General features: G+C 43.3%; 1 protein-coding gene across 26 annotated transcripts in view; it reads left to right on the forward strand.

The window, feature by feature from the left end:
* Positions 1–24188, forward strand: part of ANK3 (ankyrin 3) — a 1678649-nt gene that overhangs the window by 325512 nt on the left and 1328949 nt on the right. For all 26 annotated transcript variants that reach the window (XM_069240922.1, XM_069240928.1, XM_069240923.1 and 23 more), the window contains exon 3: positions 4226–4264. In XM_069240922.1, the coding sequence (XP_069097023.1) occupies positions 4226–4264 (39 nt within the window). The remainder of the gene's footprint in view (positions 1–4225; positions 4265–24188) is intronic.

Here is a 24188-nt window from a genome sequence, read left to right on the forward strand (position 1 = left end):
GGGCCTAAACAAATAGGCCCATCTGCCCCCAAGGGGGCAGAAATGGCCAATACTAATTTTCCCCCCTTTGTGGGGGGCGACCCTTGCCCAAGGGGTGCCCCCAAGCACACAGAACACACACCACACAGTCCCTGGCGCCTAGTGGGTTTCAACTTCCCCCGGGAGCGAGATCAGGCGAAAACATGGCCGATCTAGGTCCGTGGGCGGGGGGGTGAAACATATAAAAAATTATTGTTTCCGGGGCAGCGACCCTTGCCTAAGGGGTCACTACCCAAAAACATAAGGAAAATAAAATCCCTGGTGGTCTAGTGGTTTTCGACCCCCCCTTCCCCCCGGGGGCAGATCGGCTGAAAAAACGGCTGATCTGCCCCCGGGGGGGCTGAAATAGCATTAGTTATGGCCGCCAGGGGAGCGACCCTTGCCCAAGGGGTCTCTCCCCAAAATCATAAAGAAAAATAAAATCCCTGGTGGTCTAGTGGTTTTTGACCCCCCCCCCCCCGGGGGCAGATCGGCGAAATAGGATTAGTTTATGGCCCCCCAGTGGAGCGACCCAGCTGATCTGCCTCCAGGGGGGGCCGATATAGGATAAATAATAGCCCCCCATGGGAGCGACCCTTGCCCAAGGGGTCGCTCCCAAAAATGTACTTGAAAAAAAATACCTGGTGCCTAGTGGGGATTCCTGGTCCACCATCGCGGACCCCGTCCGCGATCGTGGACCAGGAATCCACTGAAAACAGGCACAGGGGTAAAGGAAAAACTATTTTCTTTCCCCCTGTGTCTGTTTCCCTCCCCCCACCCCCCAGAACTCCCAAAAGAGAGAGAATTACCTGTTGAAGTCTTCTCTCCCCTCGCACTGGAAGCAAATGGCTTCCAGCACGTCCTCGGCAGCTTCTGATGACGTCGGCGCACTGTGGGCATGCTGATGTCATCAGATTGCCGGGGGTGGAAGGGGAAGGGATTCCCCTTCCATCCTCGACTTGGTGGGGTGGGTGGTAGGCCCATGGGCCTGGTGCAGTACGAGCTGGTCAGGGCCAGGGCACACGAGCACTGTGTGCCTGGACGAGACCACTTCGTCCAAGGCACCAAGGGGGGTTAATAGAACAGCCTCACCATCTTTTACTCCAGTTGTACAGTTGGAGACTGAGGAAGAGAAGAAGGGACACACATGATTGTGGTAGAAGCAGTCAGAAAGGCAATCCTTAAAACACTGTGATAAGCTGTCTTTATCCTTGATAGTCCAAAGATCGTATGTTTCACCATGCCAAAGATGGATCAAAGGTCAAATGTTTGGCCGCCTCCTACTGGTTGCTCTAGAGGAAGAAAAGGCAGGGTTCTGTCTTTTGACCAGCACAAAGCTCTAAATATATGTGGTTGTGTGGTTGTCATCAAATGTTTCAACTTGAATTGTGCCAATTCTTTTAGTCCATTTGGAAATGAGGTTACGTTTTGCAATAGGATTGACATTGCAAAGTGGCTGGGTGAAGGCTGGCTTTCAGCACTGAAGTCATAGCTGTACTTGCTTAATGGGAGGGGGGTTGTTAAGAAAAGGTTCAGCCTGGAAAGGAGGTTGGCTTGTATCTGTCAGCAGGCTTTGAGGAGACTTCTGGGAATTTGGTTACTAACTTTTGTACTAAGGGGTGCAAGTACAGACGATAGTTAAGTGGGTTTTGATGCAAATTTGACCTCTGTGAGAAAAGGATTAAATCAAGGAATAAATAGATTCAAGGAAAGCATTTAACATGTATTGTATTGTAATTGTATTTATATAGTGCTCACTATCCCTGATGAGTCGTCAAAGCGATTTTCTGCGACTAGCACGCTACTCCAGAACCAAGAAAGATTAGTGGTGGATTAGTGTAGGGAAATATGAGTTAATTTGAGCGGTGGACATGTGTCCATGTTATTTGGATTGAATAGAATAATGGAGGGATAGAAGAGGCAAGTATCTAGAGAGTGTTAATTTGGAGATCATAGTAGTAATATGACGTTTGGGATGAGTAAAAATTTATTTCCCTCAATATTTCAATAGTAAAGCGCTTGTAGATAAAATAGGTATAACATTTACATATTGTGATAGATAAATAAAACAGAGACCCATAAGCATCTAATCAAAGAACATATATGAAACTAAGCACTGATAGAATTATATATATATATATATATATATATGTAAAACCATAATATATACATTTGTTAAGCAGACCAAAAGAATGTCTATATGTTTTAAAACCACAGATATTACACGTTTGCACAAAGAATGTCACATATGTAAATATATACATATAATCAAATGTAAATGTTGAAATCAGGGATATGCAGTAAATTAGTGTTTGAGTATGGATACTTGTATTTGGTGGTAATGAATACTATGGTGTGGTTGCTTGAACAAAGAAAGATGTACCACTTATTGTCTTTTTCTTGTATGTGTGAGTGTAAAAGATGCAACTTCATCAAATTGACAAAAGCTGTGCATTGCATGTGAGTGGAAGACTCCCCCTTTTATGTGACCACTTCTGCCATTTAGAATATTAACCGTGAGGATTATTAGACAAAAAAGTAACACACTGCAGTTTGTCATGCTCATTTACCTAAGTAATGATGTATGGATTTAAACACCAGTTTTGGAGATTAATTCAAACTTTTTATCCATTACCTTTAGTTCTCAATTGTTCTAAAACGTACCCTTCTCAGGCATTCCTTTTCGTTTATATATTTTCTAAAACGTTGATGCTGAACATTTGTCCACTCATCTGTATCTTTCGTACTTTGTGCGTGTTCTTCAACATCCCATTTTGGGTGTCTCTGATTTGTTCATGGATCATTTACAGTGAAGTGCAGAGAGGCAATAGATGTTGGGCTTCCTCAATAACTAGGCCAGGTGTGAACCACCTATGCCGGTCTTATTCTCGACATTCCCTAAGATGTAATGAAAATATAACACATATCACCAGTAATGCACCACCCACGGTCCAAAAATGCGCTATTCAGAGACAGAGGTTGACCAAAGAAGAACAAGTGAAAAGATCAATATATAATTATAATACAGCTGAAAATGACTGGTCAAGTCAGTTATTTATTTCCTTGTATCGAGGTAGACCTTCAGGTGCATGCTGTCTGTGCTATACAGAGCCAGACTGAGGAACCAGAATCAGCCCTGGCAAAACTGCTCAAACCAGCCCACTCCTTTTGCCTCTTTGCGCAGTCGCTCTCTTTTCATCCATTATCTCTCTCGTATTCTCTTTTGTCCTTATCAGATCATTTTCTCTCTACCTTTCCCGTCCTGCTCCCCCCCTCTTTTCTCTACCCCTTTCTCTCTTCTCTCTTGCCTCCTCTCTCTCCCCCTCTCCTTCTCTCTCGCCTGAAGCCTCTGTGTGCCCACTACAGTTAACCTTAAGGAGCTGGGGAAAGTGACGTAGGCTCAGGGGCTGCAAATCTGAAAGGGGGTACGGGGGTGGGGGTGGGGGTGGGGCTGGGGTGGTTTTAGTACGGGGGTTGGAATTTAAAGGAAAAAAAACGTTTTTCTTCTGCTGCTGCTGCCCACCCAATCCTCTTCCCTCGATGTAGTGTCCCAGCATTCCCTGGGACACCAGCATAGGCTCCTCAGCAATTCCGGCGCTGCTGTCATGCTAGACCTAGCATGAGAGCAGTGCCAGGATTGGTCTGAATGGCTTGGTCTGCCGCTCAGACAGTGCATTGGGGTCTGTGCAGTTTCTCCAACCCAGCTGTGCAACACAGTTGGGCTGGAGAAACCTAAGCGTGCATGTCAGTTTGGCCGGCCTAAGACGCCCGGCTGAAGTTACATGCACACCTAGTGCACTGACTCCACTTCCCCTCCTCCCCTTACCCATGGACCATCCCCGCACCTGCTGGCTTAGCCAGCAGCCGAAAAATAAAACCATGTTAAAGTATAATTTTATTTTTCAGCTGCTAGCTCAGCCATTGGGGCGACGCTCCTTCGCCATTGCGAAGGCGCCGCCCCTTCATAGGCTCCAGCAGGTGCCTTGGATTTTCAAAACCGGCCAGGAAATGTCCTGAGGACAAAAAGGCCTGTCCGGCCCTGCTTCAGAAAAACTTTGATGCCTAATTAACCTGTAGGTAGTTCAGAAAAACCTTTTACCTGTTATAGAGTTGCCTGTATCATAATAGCAATTTCCTTTAGAACATTGTTGAGTACATTGATTTTTATTTCTTGAATAATCCATTTACATTCTCCCCTGCTTTCTAGGTCTACAGCAGAGTTCATTCTCCCAGAAGTTCAACAAAGGTAGGCCACTTGTTATCTTCATCACAATATGGACAACCTCTTTTGTGATTTTGTTTAAAAAAAAATCGAAGTGTAGTACTTAATAAAGACCTATGTTTTAATTATAATCAGTTTGGTCTGAAAGTTAATTTTATCCTTTTTAGAATCAAGTTCTGGTGGCAGTCCTGAAATGTAACAATAATGAATATTGGAGCTTGCTTCTTCTTCGTTGCTGCCACGTTTAGTGATTGGCAGCAGACTTCAGCCTTGAGTATGGAAAATGGCATTGCTCTCATTTGTTTGGGTACATTAGTAATAATCTCTGAATTGAATTCGTGACCAAATGCCAAGCAGCCTTACATTCAGATGGCTGCCTTCAAAAGGCCGTGATTTATTTCAAGATTTATTAAGAATGATAGTCACAAGTATATTAAATAGAATGTAAGTGCATGAAACAAAGGTATAGTATATAAAATTGTACTTAAGCAGATCACAATATTTACCCTGGAGAAAACATGTGCTGGGCAAACTATTCCTTGTGAAAAAACTTGAATTATATTTAGATTTTATCTTCTTTTTCTCTACTGCTGTTTTGGAAGGGGTAACATGAGTCTATTGCTTGAACTGTAATGTAGCCTCATTGGACATATATTTCCGAAATTGCTCTTTTTAAGCATTTAGGATTTATCACATTAGGTTGATGAGAAAAGATACGGTAATTACTGAATTGTTACTGCCTGTCGCAAAGAAACATTCAAGCAGGCATTTGCTATCAACAGTCCTCTAAACTTTCTCATATGACATTCTCTCAACTCTCACATCTGAAGTCAGACCACCTGCTAAATGTTTAAATGCGAGTACTGCAGAGAAAAAATACTTCTACAATCTCCAAAATAATGGAAAAAGTCACATTAAATGTTGTTTCAGGGACGTCTTTAAGAACAGGTGGTGCCCAGTCGGCAGTAGTGTCAAAACAAACTTTGAGGATAGTAGGAAACAAGGGCTATGCTATATTCCAGCTGTAACTTGAGTACATATAATAGTAGTGATAAAGATACAGTGCTTGCTTCTGCACTGTGTCAGTATCTGAATACTGTTATGTGCTTTTTAGGTCGCAGCCTGCCAGACAGCACAGCTGTCTGGCTCGCTAAAGGCATCTTGTAGACTTTCAGAAAGTTGATCTAGGAATGCATTCAGCTCCTGTATTACCAATGGCTTTGTGGTTTGTAACTCACACTTTCTGACTTTCCATTTGCTGGCTTTATTTGATTTAGGCTTTCCAGGTTCAGTTCATCCCTCCCGTTGCCTAAACTTGGTTTTCTGTCCACTTCCACCGACTCGCTTTCTGTTTTAACAGGCCTTTAAATCTTGTTCTTATTTTGTTACATTTGCTGTGCATTCATTGACCGAGGTCAAATGTCTGGCGCTGTCTTTCAAGGGCCTTTGTTTACTTTTCATTCTCTGACTTCAAAGTTAGAGACTTTGGTGGTGATTCCTAGTTTGGCGGGGCGGCGGTCGCCGCCCGCCAAGCGGGAACCGCCAGAAGACCGTACCGCGGTCAAAAGACCGCGGCGGTCATTCTGGCTTTCCCGCTGGGCGGGCGACCGGCAAAAGGCCGCCCGCCCACCCAGCGGGAAACCCACAGCAACGATGAAGCCGGCTCCGAATGGAGCCGGCGGAGTTGCTTTTGTGCGACGGGTGCAGTTGCACCTGTCGCGATTTCCAGTGTCTGCTATGCAGACACTGGAAATCAATGTGGGGCCCTGTTAGGGGGCCCTGCAGTGCCCATGCCACTGGCATGGGCACTGCAGGGGCCCCCAGGGGCCCCACGACACCCGTTCCCGCCAGCCTGGTTCTGGCGGTCGAAACCGCCAGAACCAGGCTGGCGGGAAGGGGGTCAGAATCCCCATGGCGGCGCTGCCTGCAGCGCCGCGATGGGGGATTCTGCAGGCCAGGGGAAAACCGGCGGGAAACCGCCGGTTTCCCTTTTCTGACCGCGGCTTTACCGCCGCGGTCAGAATGGGCCTGGATGCACCGCCAGCCTGTTGGCGGTGCATCCGCGGTCCCCTACCCTGGCGGTCTCGGACCGCCAGGGTAGGAATGACCCCCTTTATGTGACAATCATGTTGAATCTTGGGGGGTAGGAAAGAGTTGTTTTTTCTGGTACAGGACAACATTTTAATGAACTGTGTAAGTATTTCAGAATATATCAGCATTATGAACGCACAAATGACGCACATTTTTGCTGTTTCTGAAGTGTATTGGAAAAAAATACTTTAATATGACCAAACCGAATCATTAAAATAGGTGATGCAATTTCCACACATTTTTGTCTGTGCACTGTATAGTTTTATTACTAAAACTGTATGTCTGTGCAAATGTAATGGTCATTTCATTTGAAAATCTGTTGTCTTTAATGGCAGTGTGCTAACACACAATGAATAATCCACTCTACGCCTCTCCACTCTACTCTGCACCACTGCATTCTACTCTACACCACTCCACTTTACACCAGTCCACGCCACTGCACTCTGCACCACTCCATTCTACGTCACTTCAGGCTACACCTCTTTGCTATACCCTGTACGACTCTACTCTATGCCAGTTCTCTGTTCACCACTCTAATCTACAGCACTCCGGTCCATGCCACACCAATCTACTCTGCACAATTCCACTCTATGCCAGTGTACTCTATACCACGCTGCAACACGGTACTCTATGCCAATACACTTTACGTCAATGCACTTTACTCTATAATGCTCGAATCTAGGCCACTGCATTCTGGGCCGATCTAATCTACTCTGCACCACTCTATGCCACTGCATTCTACTCTACTCTACGCCATTTCACTCTTCTCTTAAACAATCTACTCTACCCCACTCTACTCCATGCCATTCCACTTTATGCCACTTCACTCCATGCCACACTACTCTTAACTGCTGCACTCTAAGCCAATGCACTCTACACGTTTGCAGTCTGTCACTGCACTCTATGCCACTGGACTCTACTCTGCAACACTGCACTCTTCACCTCTGAACTTTATGCCACCCTCCTCAGCACTACTCCACTCTACGCCACTCTCCTGTATGCCACTGAACTCTATGGCACTATACCCTACTCAGCACCACTCTATGCTACTCTGCTCAGCACCGCTCTATGCCACTGCACTCTATGCCACTTGTCTCTACCCTGCACTCCATACCATTGCATTCTGTGCCACCTGACTCTACTCCGCGTCACTGCCCTGTGCATCACCCACCTCTACGCTACTCCGCGCCACTGCACTCTACAGCATTCTGCTTGTGCCACTCCACACCATTCCACTCCACTCTGCGCCAATTCGCTCTGCTATGCACCACTCGACTCTACTATGCACAACTCTAATATGCACCTCTCTAATCTACGGCACTGCATTGTACAATACTGTATTGTACGCCGCTGAATTCAATGCCACTGCACTCTACGCCATTCTCCTCTGCAACACTGTACGCCAATGCACTCTACACCAGTCCACCCCACTCTACGCCACTTCAGTGTTGCCACTCTACAAGACTCCACACTATGCCACTCCAATACACGACAGTCTGCCACTCCTCTCTACAGCACTTTACTCCCCTATTCGCTATTCCACTCTACAACTCTCCATGCCACTCTCCTCTATGCCCCTAACCTTTAGCCAAGCTGAACAGCAGCCACACTGGTGAACAACATGGCCAAAACACATTTGCAAAGTCAATAGCTCTTGAATAGGCATGACCTATTTATTGGCTTGGCCAATGCTTGTTGTACACGTATATTCATTTAGATCTGTCATATGTTGTGCCTTTGGTGTGCTCGTAAATAGATATATTTTTATGTTGTCCATAAATTATTAGTATATATTAGTATTTTAAATGTGAATCTCTAAAAGTGAATCACTGTTATTCGCAATGTAAATGTTGTAATTTTTGGAAGAAGCATTGGACATTCTCACATTATTCATAGCCAACAGTAAACCTCGGGGTGAAGAGGAAGTAGAATGAAAAATAAAATTCAGAGACCAATATATACATCGGATAAATGGGAGCCTACTATCCTTTAATAAAAATCTGTCTCTAATGTGACTTACTACAGTATTGTTGCAGCATTACTAGTCACGTGTAATAATACAATTGCACAGCTACTGAACTATAATAACTTATCACAGTCTAGTTGTGTCATCTCTAGACACCTGTAATAAGAAAATTGCACAGCTCCTTCACTATAGTGACTTATTACAGTCTTGTTGTGACATGTAATAAGAAAATGATATTGTGCTGCAATAGTCTGTTGCAGCTGAGTTGTGACACCATAATGCCCACTACCCAGAGCCCGTAAACACTGTGAAAAGCAACTTTCGAAACAGAACAGGTAACCACAACTTAAAGAATCAAATGGAAAGGCAAGCTTTTCAGATCCCTTCCATGTGATTTTTCTATTCTTAAAATCCACAGTCGTTATTATAATTATTTTGGTAGCATGTTTATTCATCAGGTGACTTGATCCCAATAGCCGAAACTAAAACATCTTCCAGTACTGGTTTCAGTGCATAATGTGTGAACAAAAGAGTGCTGGTGCCCAAAGCTCTGCTAAGGATCCAGTGACCAGTGCAATTACACACCAGTGTGCCGAATACCAAGACAGGTAGACTTTAATCCACTGCCAGACACTCGTTGCCCCTTTTTCTCACTCTTGCAGGTTCCTGCTTTCTCCCTTTGTGACAGTTTTGCCGTCTTTCTCTTCCTTATTCATTCTGACCTGTGTTCCTGCACTAGTTAAAACTCTGATGCTGGGAAATAAGTGCTAGACCCCAAAAGTAAGAGTCGGTGCCCCCCACCAGCATACACAGGATCAAATTAAGTACTGACTGGTTTGCTGATCAGATTACACAGTGAGCATTCAACTGGAGTGTCGTAAACCGTGTGTGCCCAGCAGCCAAATGGGTCTTGTTTCTATCAAGTGCATTGATCATGAAGAATAGAGTAGGATGGGCAAGATACTTGTATGCAAGCAGTAGTAATCTCCTATCTTCAAATATATTTATGGAAACTAGCTGGCTTATTGTAAAATGTAATGTTCTAGACTGAAATTACTGCAATAGTCCTAATATATGCCCAGAGACCTAGTCTTTGACTCCTTTTCTTTGAAAATATTTTAAAATTATAATATTACCACTATTCAAGGCCCTAAAGGATGCTTTATGAGTGTTTTGCAGTTTTGGATCATTATTGTTAGAAATTGGGTCTCTATTTGGCACTGGTATGGCCCCTGTCCAATCCTATTCAGGGTAAGTCATTTACATTCCCTGAATTATTCCTGTGCTCACCCTCTGGCAGCTTGGCACCGAGCAGTCAGGCTCAACTTACGAGGCAATGTGTAAATGTTTGCACAAAACACACACACACACACTCACACAATGAAAACACTGCAAACAGGAATCCACACTAGTTGAGAATAATAGATAATATTTATCTGAGTAAAGCAATCCCAAAACAACAAACATCTAATCAGTAGATGCCGAGACATGTATTTTTAATGATTAAACGTAAAATAGTGGTGGGTAGGCTGACCCGGCTACAGAACCCACCCAAGGTCTGATGAAACAGTACCTTTGATGGAGCAAAACGTCAAGAGCATGATGCATCAGTATATTCCACGCAGTCGGGTCACTGCGTCATCATCGTAAAGACTTGCAGAGCATTGTCATCTGGCTAAGCAGGCTGAGAATGCATTGCATAGAGGGAGCGATGCGTCAGAATTTCTCCTCTTCTGAGGCCTAGGGCTGGAGGGGGCACCTCAGGCAAGGGTAGGACTCACGGATGGCAGACTGTAGCAGCACCAGGAGAAGTGCAGGTAGTCTTTGATATCCCTGAGACTGCAGAAGAACAAGTGGCCAGCCAGCAAGCCCTTGGAGCCACTCTGATCAGCAAGATTGGTCCAGACCTTGTCCTCAGCAGGGCAAAGGTCAGCAAGGCAGCTCAGCAAAACAGAGAAGCAGTTCCATGGAACAGTCAGTGCAGGGAAAGTGGCAGTTTTTACAGCGCAGCAGTCTTTACTCCAGCAGAGTTCTTCCGAAGTCCAGACGTGTACTGATTTCAGCAGTCAGGGACCTAGTACTTATGCTCAAAAATGCGTTTGATGTGGGGGATGACCTCAGAGGATCTCTCTGAAGTACCCAGGTCACCCTTCCTTCCCAGCCCTGGCTCCAGACTATCAGTTTGGGGTAATCAGCCCTTTGTGTGGGCTCAGGCTACTGCCCTTTGAAGTGTAAGTAGTGTAAGTGTGAGCCCTTATTACCCTCCCTGCCCAGGAAGACCCATCAGTATGCAGATGCTGTTGAGTGTCCTGTATTTGGGTGTCTGGAGGGAATGCACAAATGTAGCTGTCACCAAGCCCAGAGCAGATGTGGATTGGAGACGGGCTGTCGGGCACACACAGCAGTGAGAGCAGAGAAATATTTTTCTAAAAGTCCATTTCTAAAATAGTAATAATAAATCTGACTTTACCAGTAAAGAGGTTTTATCATTACCATTCCAATGATATGACCCTTGATGCAGCTTCTTCTTTCTGTTTGGGAATTACAGATGAAAAGTATATTAAGGAATTCCCAATGCTGGCCCATGAGAGGAGCAGGCCTCACAGTGATAAAAAAGACTTTGGGACTTTTTCATTACGACATGTCCTGTCTTTTGCTTACATGGCAGCCTACCCTGTGGACTGCCTAGGGCCTACTTTAGGGATGACGTATATGTAAGAAAAGGGGATTTTAAGGCTTGGCAAGAGGTTTTATATGCTAAATCAAGGTAGCAGTGGAACTGCACACACAGGCTATGCGGTGGAAGGCCGGAGCCATGTTTACAGGGCTACTTAAGTGGGTGGCACAATTATTGCTGCAGGCCCACTAGTTGCATTTAATTTGCAGGCCCTGGGTGTATGGTATAGCACTTTGCCAGGGACTTACAAGTAAATTAAGTAAGACAGTTGTAGATACACCAGTGTTTTAATGTTTAGGAGAGAACAACATGCACTTTAGCACTGGTTAGCAGTGGTACAGTACTAGAATCCTAAGGCCACTACAAAGATACAGCAAAAACAGGAGTTGAAAGGCAAAAAGGCTAGGGTAAGACGACTCTAGGGATGCCAGGTCTAACAATTATCAATAAAATTGTGCTGTTACCATACTTAACACTGATAGCAGTGATGTTTTGAACCTTAAACTGCATTCACTTCAGGCCACCACTTCATTGTTTGCATGGTGTGACCATATGTGCTAAATCAAATAATGGGTCTAGAGCCCTTGACTTTCTTGGCAGAAGTATTTCCATCCTATTGCTTCAATCTTAAATTCGCATTCTGAGCTTCAGGGGAATTTAGGTTGATAGCACTTGAGGGAAGGCTTAGTTCCGAATACACCCCTATCTTTATACTGGAAATGGGATCAGGGATAGTAAAGGAAGAATGGTTTCTTATTGCTGTAGAAAGTGAACCCAGTATGCAGGGAGCTTTATTGGCCATAACAAATACTTTATAATTGATCCTGCTCATTGGCACACAGTACACAACCTGGTACATGAGGAGCACCTAGAACGCAACCATGAACCACCTGATATTATGATTGTCTTATAATTCTTTTATAGTGGCACTGCACATTTCATCTGCACAACACATTTTCTCAAAGGTGATCATTTCTAGTAACCATTCTTCTGTGTTCCACTCAATTTAACCTCTGGTTGATCAAATTTTTGATTATGACTTAGCATTTGTGGATAATACAGAACTTCACACACAAATAGCCATGCTCAGGAAGAATCTACAGCCCCCTGTTTTACATTTGTTTTCTATTCTGCCATTGTACCTCTAAACTGCAATGCTTTATTCCCGAAGAGCAAGTCCTACAAAACCTATAATTCCAAGTAATGATACACTGTAGGTGTTAGCAGGTTCCTATAAAACAAATTCAGAGACACTTGTATTTGTCTACTGTACTGTAAAAATCATTTGAATCAACATTAGCTAGGCTATCACAGTTAGGGCATATATTGATATTTTGACTCATGAATCCTTAAAATTTGACTCCTGTGTGACTAACTTGGGTGAGCAAGCATATTAATATGAGGCACACTCTGAGCTAAACCACCTCGAGGCATTCTCGCAGAATCCTGCTAAACGATCATTCTATCAGTGTAATTGGCTCAATACAGAACATTTAAAGCGATATTCTTTATGGAAGGTTGCAGGAATGGGCATATCCTTTAGGACCAACCGTTCCAGCAGTTCGAACTTAAGTCTTGCCTGTGCTGTATTGGGAAGGGTTTTGAAATGTGGGTATCCTGGTGTCCAGTCAGTAGATATCTAGGAGTGTTGCCATAGTATCAGAATAAAGAGGTGGAATGATGTGACTTTCATCCAAAATTGTGGGGTGAGGAATCCTAACCAACATCGAGGGATACTGCCGGGTCTGTTATGGTGGCAGCTATCTGGCCCATGTTGTGGTCAGACATTACTAATTTTTAGACCTTTTTATAAAAAATAAAAAATTGTTGCTTTGTCTAAATGCAGGTGCTGTTCTGCTCCCATTGTCCAAGGCACAGTACTATTCCCCAGAGGTTATGTTTGATGTATAGACTCCGGACTTTGTCTCCTCAAGAGACTTTAGATGCACTCCTAATGTCTTCTTGAAGACGGTCAGATGAAGCATTTACCTTGATTTAGGATTTTAGAGTCCGTTGTATTATGGGTGTGGGTGAATGTCAAGAGTAGCGATAAATAAGTCTGTCCGTAGGAAGGGAAGAATTTTAATGGCGGTCCAGAGCCTAATTGTTCTGCAAGTACGAGACTGAATAATTGTCCAGACTGTTTTTGCAATTGGAAAGCCAGTAGACTGCTGAACTCTATCTATCTATTTTGAATTGTCACCCATAAAAGGAAGGCATTATTTGCAAATCCCAATTCAAGATTTTATGCTTAACAGCCATAACAAAGACGTGTGTCAAGAACATCCCATTGACTAATGGATGCCTTTTCTGTACGGATATAAAAGTGTCTGATGTCCATTCGTTCTTTACAGCTTGGCATATGCTAATCTGGGGAAGTGTGGGAAGTACCTAACCATGCACCTGTTGGAGCAAAGTCTACTCTGGAAGCCATTGTCTGTAAATCTGCATCACGACAAGCCTGTGTTTTTGCTGTCTCACAGACTCCTGTGCTTTTCTGGAGTATTCAGGAAAATCTCTTGATTTGGGTGTCTGACTTTTCATAAGTTGGCTGATTCTACTGAATGTTCAGTAATTCACTAACATGGTCTTTGCTCACCAATTGGCTTCACTTTTTGCACATCTCTAATATGTGTAATGCTTTGTCTTGGTATAGACAGAAATACAATGTTGTGCATTCGGATCTTACACTGGTTTTTAACAAAAGGGGTTCAACATATGCAGTATGGGTACTTTAAGTTTATTTTTATTAGATATCAAGTATTATTGTCTTCAATGGTTTTGCTGTATTAATTGCTTAGTATTTATACATTGTTGAAAATGATCTTTTGCATGGCAGTCTCCCAGATTGTTGCTTTCTTGTACTGAACCTATTTTGTTGTCAATATGACTGTGCACACAATGGTTTACTCCTGCTAACCAGTGGTACAGTGCTTGCACTCTACCTTTTAAACCTGTTAGATTTGGGATACCCCTAATTGGCATATTAAATTTACTAATAAGCCCCTAGTATGTGGTACAACTTGTACCCAGGACCTGTGAATTAAATGATGCTAGTGGGCTGCAGCACTCGTTGTGCCACCCGCTAAAGTAGCACTGGAAAACACGTCCCCATCCCTTCCATTGCAGCTTGCGTGTACAGTTTTAAACTGTCATTTCGACCTGCCACAACCTTTTGCCAGACGTAAACATTCCTCATTAATACATATGAGTCATCCATAAGATAAGTCCTAATTGCACATAGGGCAGGGTGGCTTGTATTCAAAAAGTAGGACTTGTATATTGAATTTTTTTACATTACCTGGCAGTGGAAAATCTCAAAAGTCGTTTTTCGCTTTGGCAAGGCTGGCTCTGCCAGAGGAAAGCACATAGTTACATTATCACCACTAATAATGCCTAATTTAAGTCTGGGAGCAGCTAGAAAAATATTTCAAGGACTCATTTCAATAGTAATTTGAATTCCAACTTAAAGGTCAAATCAGACTTTATATTACTATTTTGGAAATGACACTTTAGAAAGTTGTCATTTTCTTGCCTAAAACCAAAAAGGCTTTCCTGACAGTGTCCTGGTGTCACCTGACTCCTGATGGCTCCCCTGTGGTGGCATGTATTGCTCTCACAAAATGGAAAAAAGGCTTGGATATGGGGAGGTTTTTCTTCCTTGAGCAGAATGGCTTGGGGGCTGTGCCCAGCCCCTTCCTGAACTTCAAAGGATGTTTACCTTGTCACTGGCAGAAGAAGCTCACATCAAAGCCTGCCTCTGCCTTTTTCTCTAATTCGGCTGGCACCAAGCCCAGTGGAAGAGGAGGAACTGATCAGAACTGATTTGGGGGAGGGGGAGAACAAAGGATTGATCTCCAACTGCATGCTTGCACTGGGTATAAATGTGGACTCCACAGTCCTCTCCACTTAAAAACACCTGGCCTGGGGAAGAATCAGACTGGCTGTCTGAAGAACCTCAAGGAAGACTGGATCTGCTTGCCTTAAACCCAGGACCCCAGAAGAGGCTCCAATTGTCAGTTAGCTGAACTCCTGTTTGAGCTACAGGGACACAACATGATTCCAGAGGCTTTTTCCTCCTTTTCAGCTCACCAACTCCAACTGGACCTGACCTCGCTCCCTCTGCTGGCCTCTGTGGGCGTGTGACCTAACCCCCAAGTACTGTCTCCAAGGTCCTGGATCCTTGGTTGTGGTCAGAGTGTACTCCTCCCTGCCAAATGGCAAGCTTCACGAGATTCGAGGCAGAGAAACAGTGCCAACAACCTTCATTAATGGATTCACCTAATTTGACGCCAGGCAATTTACAATTGACGGCTTCACTGGACTTGACACCGAGCAGCACTTGATCAGGGCTGACAGGCTGTATGAGCTACTGCACTGGGACACACACTGTTCAGCTACCTGCCTTCATCAAGTCCCACTTTGGATCTCGCTTGCAGCTTGCTTTTCGGACAATTCGTCCACAACCACTTTTTGTCTATAAATGTTTCCAAGTCCATAGCTCAGCTTTACATCGGGATAAACCTGGTACCTGTATCCAATGCACACTCCAAGGTTGACCTTAACGTTTGACTTTTACCTCGTCTAGCACGACAAGGTGACCATGGTTGGGGCTTTGTTCTTTTTTTTTTTTGGTGCTATTTTTAATTCAAAGTTTAAAAATTCATATCTCCATATCTCCCTATGAATTTTAATTTTTTGGGTACTGTTTTATTTATTAACATTTACTCTGTTTTTCTCAGTTCATTTTGAATTGTTCTCGTGTTATTTCACTTTTCTATAGTTTAAGTACTGCTTAAATACTTTACACATTACCACTAAGTTAAACCTGACTGCTTTCTGTCAAGCTACCAGAGGATTAAGCACAGGTCTAATTAGTGACTTTAGAGGTTCACCCTGACAAGTATTGTGATGATTACTTGATGTGGGTTCTCTGCCCTCTCAACTAATACTCCAATTTTTTACAGTATGCCTGAGCTGTTATGTTGATTTGATTGGTTACAAATGTTATGATAGTAATGAAAATGTTTATTTATTACAATTTTGACTTCAGTACAGGGTAGCAGGATTCTGTCTGCCTTTGCCCACACAGTCTAAAGGACAAGAATATCTTTGTTAATAATTTACTTTAAACTGCTTAAGAGTATGTGTTTGCCAGAAATAACATTTACCAGTTACCTGTATTTGTTTTCACTATGCACATCCAACAGGTATTATAGGTTATTTGCACCAAAAGTCTCCCTTTGATAAGCAGGTGCAACGGACCATGGGTTTATTATGTGCTGGGTGATGGTTTGCTCGTATTATACAAGACATAACGTACTCCCTACCATACATAAAATGGATATTGCAAGTAAACTCAAGCTTCTCTGGCCTATTAGAGAAACTCTGCTTTTGCCACTGTTCCTCTACTATGCAAATACATTTCTCACACACTTACAGTATCCTTCTAGGGTACAATATGGGATATGTTACAGGTTTGATTTGCTTACAACAAAAGTGTGAGAACTGTATATGTGTGCCTAAATGATGATAACCTCGTAGATTTAAACTGATTGTCTGATTACCTGAACAATTCATTTACTTTACATATGTGTCCTTGTCTGTTTCTTGTAGTTGAAGCACAGATTGAGTACAAGTAAACATTGATACAGTGGAGATATACGAATAAAGTCATTTTACCCCAGTAAAAGGGCAGGGACTAAAGGACACGCAGAGAAGGGATTCCTTCTTAATGATCACAAAATAAGAATACTGTTAAGATTTTAATTTTTTCATCGCTTGGATGAGGGACAGTTTTATATCTTTTATATTCTTAGAGAAGCGCTGAAACAACCCAAGTAACTATCAAAAGCATGAAAGGAAGGGAGCTTTTAAGATCTATACATGACTCTGAAGTTTTGAAACGCAATTGCACAGCTGGCTGTGGGGTTGATTCGTTAAATTATAGAATAGGATGGCACCAAAGAGACGTCTCAGCAGCTTGACGTGCAAACTTGCTTATGTAACTCTACAGTCATCTCTTGCTTGGAGATGACAGGAAATGGACTGCATGTTCCCAGTCTGAGAAATATTAGTTAATTTACATTCACAGACAGAGAGGCTGGTCTCGGTGGCTGGGAGACTAATGTGATGATGTTTAAGACATTCTGGGATATGCTATGCTTGCTAATTAGCAGCTACTCAGGCCGCGTTGAGTGAAAAATGGCGGCAACATGAGAAGGTCTCTCTTCCATGCAGAAGATGATCCTATGCTGTGGCTTGTAAGGAGACAGCTGTTGGTCTGCTGGTATGGTGTGGATCTTCTTGGGAGTGCGTAGTTATTGGCTGCCAGAACTGCTAAAGGCGGCTAGCTCTATAGGCTGCGACCTCTCCACAAGGGGGAAGGGTGCAGTACCACTGCTGCAAGAAGCTGAGGCACTGAACATTTTATTTTCAAGTTCAATGTGTGGACTCATGCCTCAGAAGTATTAATTTTAAGGTTTTTATATTATCTCTGTTCTTTGTCCTCTGAAGTTTCCCTGCAATTGTTTGTGTTTAGTGACTGTCTGAGAGGCCCTAGTCCATAAGGGCCCTCCAAACTGCAGATTAAGTTCAGGAGATCACTCCCATTCTTGCTCCTCCACTGTTTTATTTATTCCTGGGTGAATTGAAATATATCTGTCACAGGTGCCTTAGAGGCATCAGGTTTATTGCTAGCTGGTAGACAGAGGCTCCAGCTATCTCAGACTCTTCTCTAATGAGGGCAAACTGACCTCGCCCAGACTTACTGACACCTTTGAATAGTGAGATGCGCTGGGTATTGTTTCACCACTAGTTCCTTAATGTGGACTGCTGCTGTCTGCCTTTGTTAATACAACCTGGAGCTTCAATGTAGCGTATTTTACTTTTCCTAGTCTTGAACACCGGCCAGACCCCTTGCTGCAGAACTGTATGCAGACTTTGCAGCATGAATGGTTGCCCACTTCCTCGAGTCTAAGCCAAATTCCTGCTAATATTCTTCTTCCCTGTCCTCCGGCTGCTTTTGTCCAGCTTGGAAGTTTCCTGGCAATCCCAAGTAGTCCTGCTTTTATAGAAAGCCTTAAAGAGCCTACTTCCTCTGAACTCCTAATTGCGAAACAGAGATAGGCAGCTGAGAAATTGACCTCTTCAGATATCATTGTTCCCACACGTCTATAAACCTCCTGAAACCTGTGATGTGATGAAGCTATGCTCCCTGAAAGATTGCCTCAGCACCACCTTTTGATTATTTTATCAATGTTTTCACTTACTGACACTGACCAGCATCCATCACTCAACTGGCTAGGCAGCTCACCAGATCCAGGCATCTTTGAGTTTCACTCTGAGACCCATCTACTTTTGAGCAGTTGTTTCTGTGTGCTCTTTGGCATCCTCGACTTGGAGTACATTCACCGTTCCTCCATGTGTGTTTGCAAATTCCGAGACATTGTCTCCTTAACTTCGAGGAACCCATGAAGCTGTTATTGTTATTTCCACTGTTTGTTCCCTTAATCTAATTGAGAACACTTTGTTTTATGAACACACTTTATGTAGCATAAGAAATCCATTTTGCAGGATTTTTTTTATATCCCTCCATTTTAATAACTGTGTCTGTATCCACAGAGGTAGGCAAACAATAGTGATTTACTAAGTCTGGATATGTATCCATGCTGCATGGCATTGCTGCTTTGAGTTTTCAGCTTGCAAGTTGTACATACTTCCAGAGTCTCTGGATAACTAGAGCATCATAGGCAGTGGAACTTAGTCAGCATCAGAGTTTTACATTCATAGTTCAGTGTGTAGCTACTGTTCTTAATTTTATGTCTATGTCTCTGTGTGTTGTACAATTCCTCTGATTTTGTCCAGTGACTACCTAAACCGTTCTGCTGGGAGGATTAATGATTTATTGTGTAACTACTGTGTATCTATACTTTACTGTTGTCTGGATTGCTATGTTGTACTATATCCAGATTCAATCCATACACTTTCTCTTGAATTGAACCTTTCTCTTGGACTGCTCCCCAACATCTATCAAGAGAATTCAGGATGCTTAAGGGACCTCAGTTTTCTCTGTGGACTGAGTACCTTGAATACTGATTGATTGTAAACCTGAGCTTTCTGTCTTTTAGAGCGCTCAGTGGCATCTCCACAGAACCCTATTGTACAACCACCATATACATGCTGCTTGTGTTAAATAACTTAAAAGTCTGATGTGACTTGGAGGGTTTAGCCTGGATACAAGGCCTACATGTTAGGCTGGCTGAGGCCAGGGACACCGACTAGAGGTGCCATTGCTTCACTTTCCTATTGAAACATGCATTCGGGGATAATTAAGAGTATACATTAATTTGACTTTGCTCTTTGTAAGAAACTCTGTCTTCATGTATGACCCACACTGCTTCTTTAAAACTCTTCCCTTGGACTAAGTGATACTGGGGAAGTGGGGGGCTGTCTCAATTTTCAGATTAGTCCTTCTGAAAGTCTTTACTCTCCTTTCAGTGGAGAAATAGGTACTCCTGTGTACCACTTTGCGAGGCGAACAAGCTGGATGGGACGGTTTTCTGCTTTTCGTATCTGATGACAAATAAGTCTGTGCCACAAAAACCACTGGGCTATCATTCCTTGGCATCATATATAATGGGCAGTTTGGTGGCAAGATAGCTGATGATAAGCAGTGTGCAGCCATGCATTTTCTTTGCAAAGGAAATTTGAAAAACACATTTGTTTTATATCAGTGTTCTATATATCGGGGAATTTTGAATGCTAAAACCCTTTTTTATCGTTCTAAACTCAATTAACGAAGCAGAAAGGGCTTGCTGATGGGTTTGGAAATGGTTTCAGAACTGCTATTTGAAGGTTTTTTTTTTCAAGCATACCTTTCAAATAGTGATTCTGACTCTGCTATATCAATGTTTTGCGACCGTATTTCGGTTGCAAAACACTGAAAAGGTATTGACCAGCAAGTTAGGGTGATAACTGGTTCGCAAAGGGGAAGGAGCCCCGTGAGCCCCGTTTGGACTCCTGCCTTTTGTAAATCTTGGAAAACATTTCAGAGAGGGTAGATCTTTGTTCACGTTAACACTGCCAGCTCTCAGTGAAACCTTCTACAAGAAAACCTTTTTGGTTAAAATACATTCCTGTTTCGGTTAAGAAAAACCGACTACATGTTTAAAAAAATATATATTTAAACATAGGGCTTCATTATGAGTCTGGCGGTAGGTCAAGCAGACCGTCAGACTTGCAGTGAGGAGACCACCGCGGAGGTGGCGGTCTCCCCACCAGCTTCATTACAAGGTTTCCACTGGGCTGACAGGCAGAAACCAAGGTTTCCGTTGGTCAGCCCAGTGGAAATTGTGTGGCATGGGGTGGGGGGGCAGCTCCCTCAGATTGCACACTGTCTGCAAAGCAGACAGTACGCATTCTGACAATGCTTGGCAGGGTGGCCCCCAGCACTGGCTTAGTGCCAGCTTTTCCATGGCGGACCACCATGGAAAGGCTAGCACTAAGTAGAGTTGGAATCAGCCAACCGGCACTGAACTCAGTGCCGTCATGGTTGAGTGCAACTCAGACTGCCATCAGACCGTCAGGAATTATGTTTCTGGCGGGGACGGTGGTCCCCTGGCAGTCCGACCACCAGGGCCGTAATTTGGCGGTCAGACTGCCACAGTTGTGGTAGTCCGACCTTCACCACAAGACTGGCGATCCTTGGACGGCCACCCTCGTAATGAGGCCTACAGTCACCAACGTGGTGGTCTGCTGACCCTTATAGGGCACCATCCCTGTGATGGTGGCCAAGCTCAGGAGGTTGCGAATTGTGACCTGTCTAATGAATATTAATACGGCAAGTCGTTCTGTGGCTTCTCCAATTTGCTATTTTGTGAACCAACCGATTTGTAATTAAGTAAATCCCACGTAGTACACAATGGTGCACATTATGGTAGCTAGAAAGGAGAAATAGGAAGAACTTGGCAACAGGAAGGGACAAGAACAAGTTGAGATTCGAAAATATGAAGTGATGATACACAGTGTATTAGAAACAAAACCAAATCAAGGGGATGAAACTGATATGCAGTGCCCAAGAGCCCAGACAGCTCTGAGACAAGGCCATCTTGCTAAAGCGCAGGCATTAGGAATAGAGATGAAGAGTAATAGACCTCACAGAATGGAGTGAGACAGGAACCAACTTGGCCTGCATTCCGTCCCTACTTTGTCCAGTAGTTCCTGGTGAGGGTCCACATTTAAAACATATATTGGCAAAGGTGTTGCCTGTTAAACATATTGGCATGCCATTGACAGTTTTTCCTAGATGGCTGCTTTACAAGCTCACATAATTCCAGGGGCCCCCTTTGAATTATTATTTTTTTCTCAGAATAAACCTGTTTAAAGAAGGCTGTCTTTGAACGATTTTTCTTACCCTTTAAGAAAAGTATGTTCAAGATGGCCGCTGTGAGTGCACCTAATTTTGTTATTACTTAGAACATAGGTGGAGTTGTTCTAAATGGGATTAACAGGAGTCTAGTACAGATGCAGATAAGACATAATTTACTTCAAGGAGATAGGAAAACGTGTTCTTTACAGTTGCTGTCTCCACATCCAATTTAAAATCTGATATAAAGGGGCATTAATTTATAGTTGTATCTGCTCACATAACTCAGTAAATGATACAGAATTATAATCTGCACTAATTTAGATTCCCTTTCTTTGTATGCCCGTTAATTGAAATTCCCCTAAAACTAGTCACTAAAGAAGCTCCTTAGACCAGTAATTTAAGATGCAGGGGAGTCCATTAAAAACTCAGTTAGTTTTGATGTTCATGATGTTTTAATTCTAAATGAGTGTACCTGCTGAGTTTGCACCCCTCGAGTAGCTGTTTCTTGGTATTAATGTGCAAAATATGCCTATGTTCTTAAGATGTTTACTGGGGCTAAAAATAGGGAACATTTTGTAGTAATGCATGGTTTCTAGTCTCCCCCATAACATTGTTGCCTGTAATGACCTAAGTAATCTCTACTTAGGTGCCATTTTTGTCAACCTACTACTTTTATCACTTTATAACCCAAAGCAACGTATGACCTTCTGCAGCTGTTTTACTGTCGAGCATTAGTGCAGATTAGTGTCAATGGACTGGAATGTTATATTCACGTTGCAAATGTCCAGGTAAACTTGCAAATGTTGCAAATTAGATTAGGTTTGCAGCTTTCTCAGATCACAGTACCGGTCTTGTGTAAGTGTTGCAGAATCAAGGCTCAGCGTCCCTGCTTGAATCCAATATTCAAAAAATCATATCAGGTGCCTTTTGCCATAGTCCTGGCCTCTAATAGGTTTGATAGTTTATTAGAAATAGTTTACAGAACTCTAGAATATAAATCCTTTGTCCTTGCTGTTTGAAGTTTATACTTCAAATGGAAAAAAATACCCGCTTCTAGTGCTTTTTACCCAAATATTTTGATAGGACTTTTCGTGATGATAATGGACAAGCCTGTAAAATACTGGCCAGATGGAAACCCTAACTAAGATCCTTAAAAGTCGTCTTGACCCCAGATGACATATAGCGTAGGTGACCTTCCAACTCACATGGTGCCATCGTGTGTCACATGATGTTGACTCACCACAGTCACCGGGTGAGGAGCCGATATCACAGGGTGTGCAAAACAATTTGCCGGAAACCCCTGCAGAGGGCTCCAGTTAATTGTTTTGAGGTTCTGCACAGCCAATGTCCCTTTTGAGGCCAGGGCATCGGCTGCAGCCTGAAAAACTTAATTTTGGTTCTGGAGGGGTGAAGATGGTTTGAGAGGAGATGGGGCTTAGAGGGAGTGAATAAAAAAAAATGCTGCGGGCTGTGCTCAGTACTAAGTCCACCCCTTCACGACCCTGCTACCTCCTCACACGGTAAACAAACACTTGCATTGCAGTGGGTCTCGCGTTTGCTCGAGTTAGAGCTATCAGCGCTGTAAACTTCTAACCAGTCTTTTCTTGACACATAAACTGACAATGAAAAGTAAAACAGTTTCACTTAAACAAGCCGACAGCCACCATGAGTGCAAAGCAGATCCACAAAAGGAAAGAGAAGTTTGCTTGCAGTGAAACGTATTGGCAAAAGTGCAGCTCTCCATGTAACGGTGCAAATATCCATGTAACAGCATCATGCAAAGCGCTCGACTACTGCCCAGCGAGGTCGCGCTGCCTACGAAATAAGGAGAAAAAGTAATCCAGAAACCATACGGAAAACATGAAGCCTCATATGTTTTCAGTAGTTGGCGGGTGAGCTCGAGGTGGGCTAAACACCGTCAAAGACATGACGTATGCATGCCTTTCACTAATCAAATCAAGCGAATTTTAAAAGGCAAGCCCACGAACCAACAAAACTGATAGACATGACATAGACGTGGTTAAAAGCCCACAGAGAGATTACATCAGGGACAGAGCGCTTTGCGTGCTCCACCCTAAAAAAACGTTTCACAAGCTGGCAGGTCTGCATTACATTTAATACAATCTCGACCAATACTATTTCTGGGGCATGTGTACTACAAACTATGAAGTCGCTCACTCAAGAGCACAGAGGCCATATGGACGTTGTCAATGACTGGAGTTTGAATAACTGCTTCGTGTTTGGCTGAAGGTCTGAAGCTCCCCTAAGAAGAAACAGCTGCACTGCAAGGATTCTAAAGAATCCAAGTCAACGTGACACTTTCCACCCAATTTCAGCTTTATGCAGTGAAAACATAGCACATTTCTCCCAAAACCAAACCATGCAGATGGTAATTCACAAGCGTGGCCGGGGATTAGCTGGGTTTTTGGAATCGAATGCTGCTATGTTCACATTCCTAAACCGTGAAAACATCCGAGGCAAGTGTGCTCAGTGTCCCAAGCACCACAAGCATCGAATCTTTATTTTCAGAATCTTATGTAAACGATTTCAATTTTCAAAAGCTGCAAACAGCGAAACAGGCGAGCCACTGATCCCTCTTAGGCCGGAAAATACATATCCCCGCACAATTTCAGTATGTCATTTCATTTGAAACCCATCTGATGAAAAACGTGGTGTATTCCAATGCACGCTCAAAGCACCCAATTTCACACATAATTTTAAATTTTCGAGAGCGAAACTCCAATTAGGAGGTGTTTACCTCACCATTTCTCAGCCCATTTGAAATGAAAACAGCGAGGCTCATAAAATCTCCCTGGTCTGTTGGATCCAATCCTGGCATCTAGCT

The sequence above is a fragment of the Pleurodeles waltl genome, chromosome 6, assembly GCF_031143425.1.
Source record: "Pleurodeles waltl isolate 20211129_DDA chromosome 6, aPleWal1.hap1.20221129, whole genome shotgun sequence".
NCBI lineage: Eukaryota > Metazoa > Chordata > Amphibia > Caudata > Salamandridae > Pleurodeles > Pleurodeles waltl.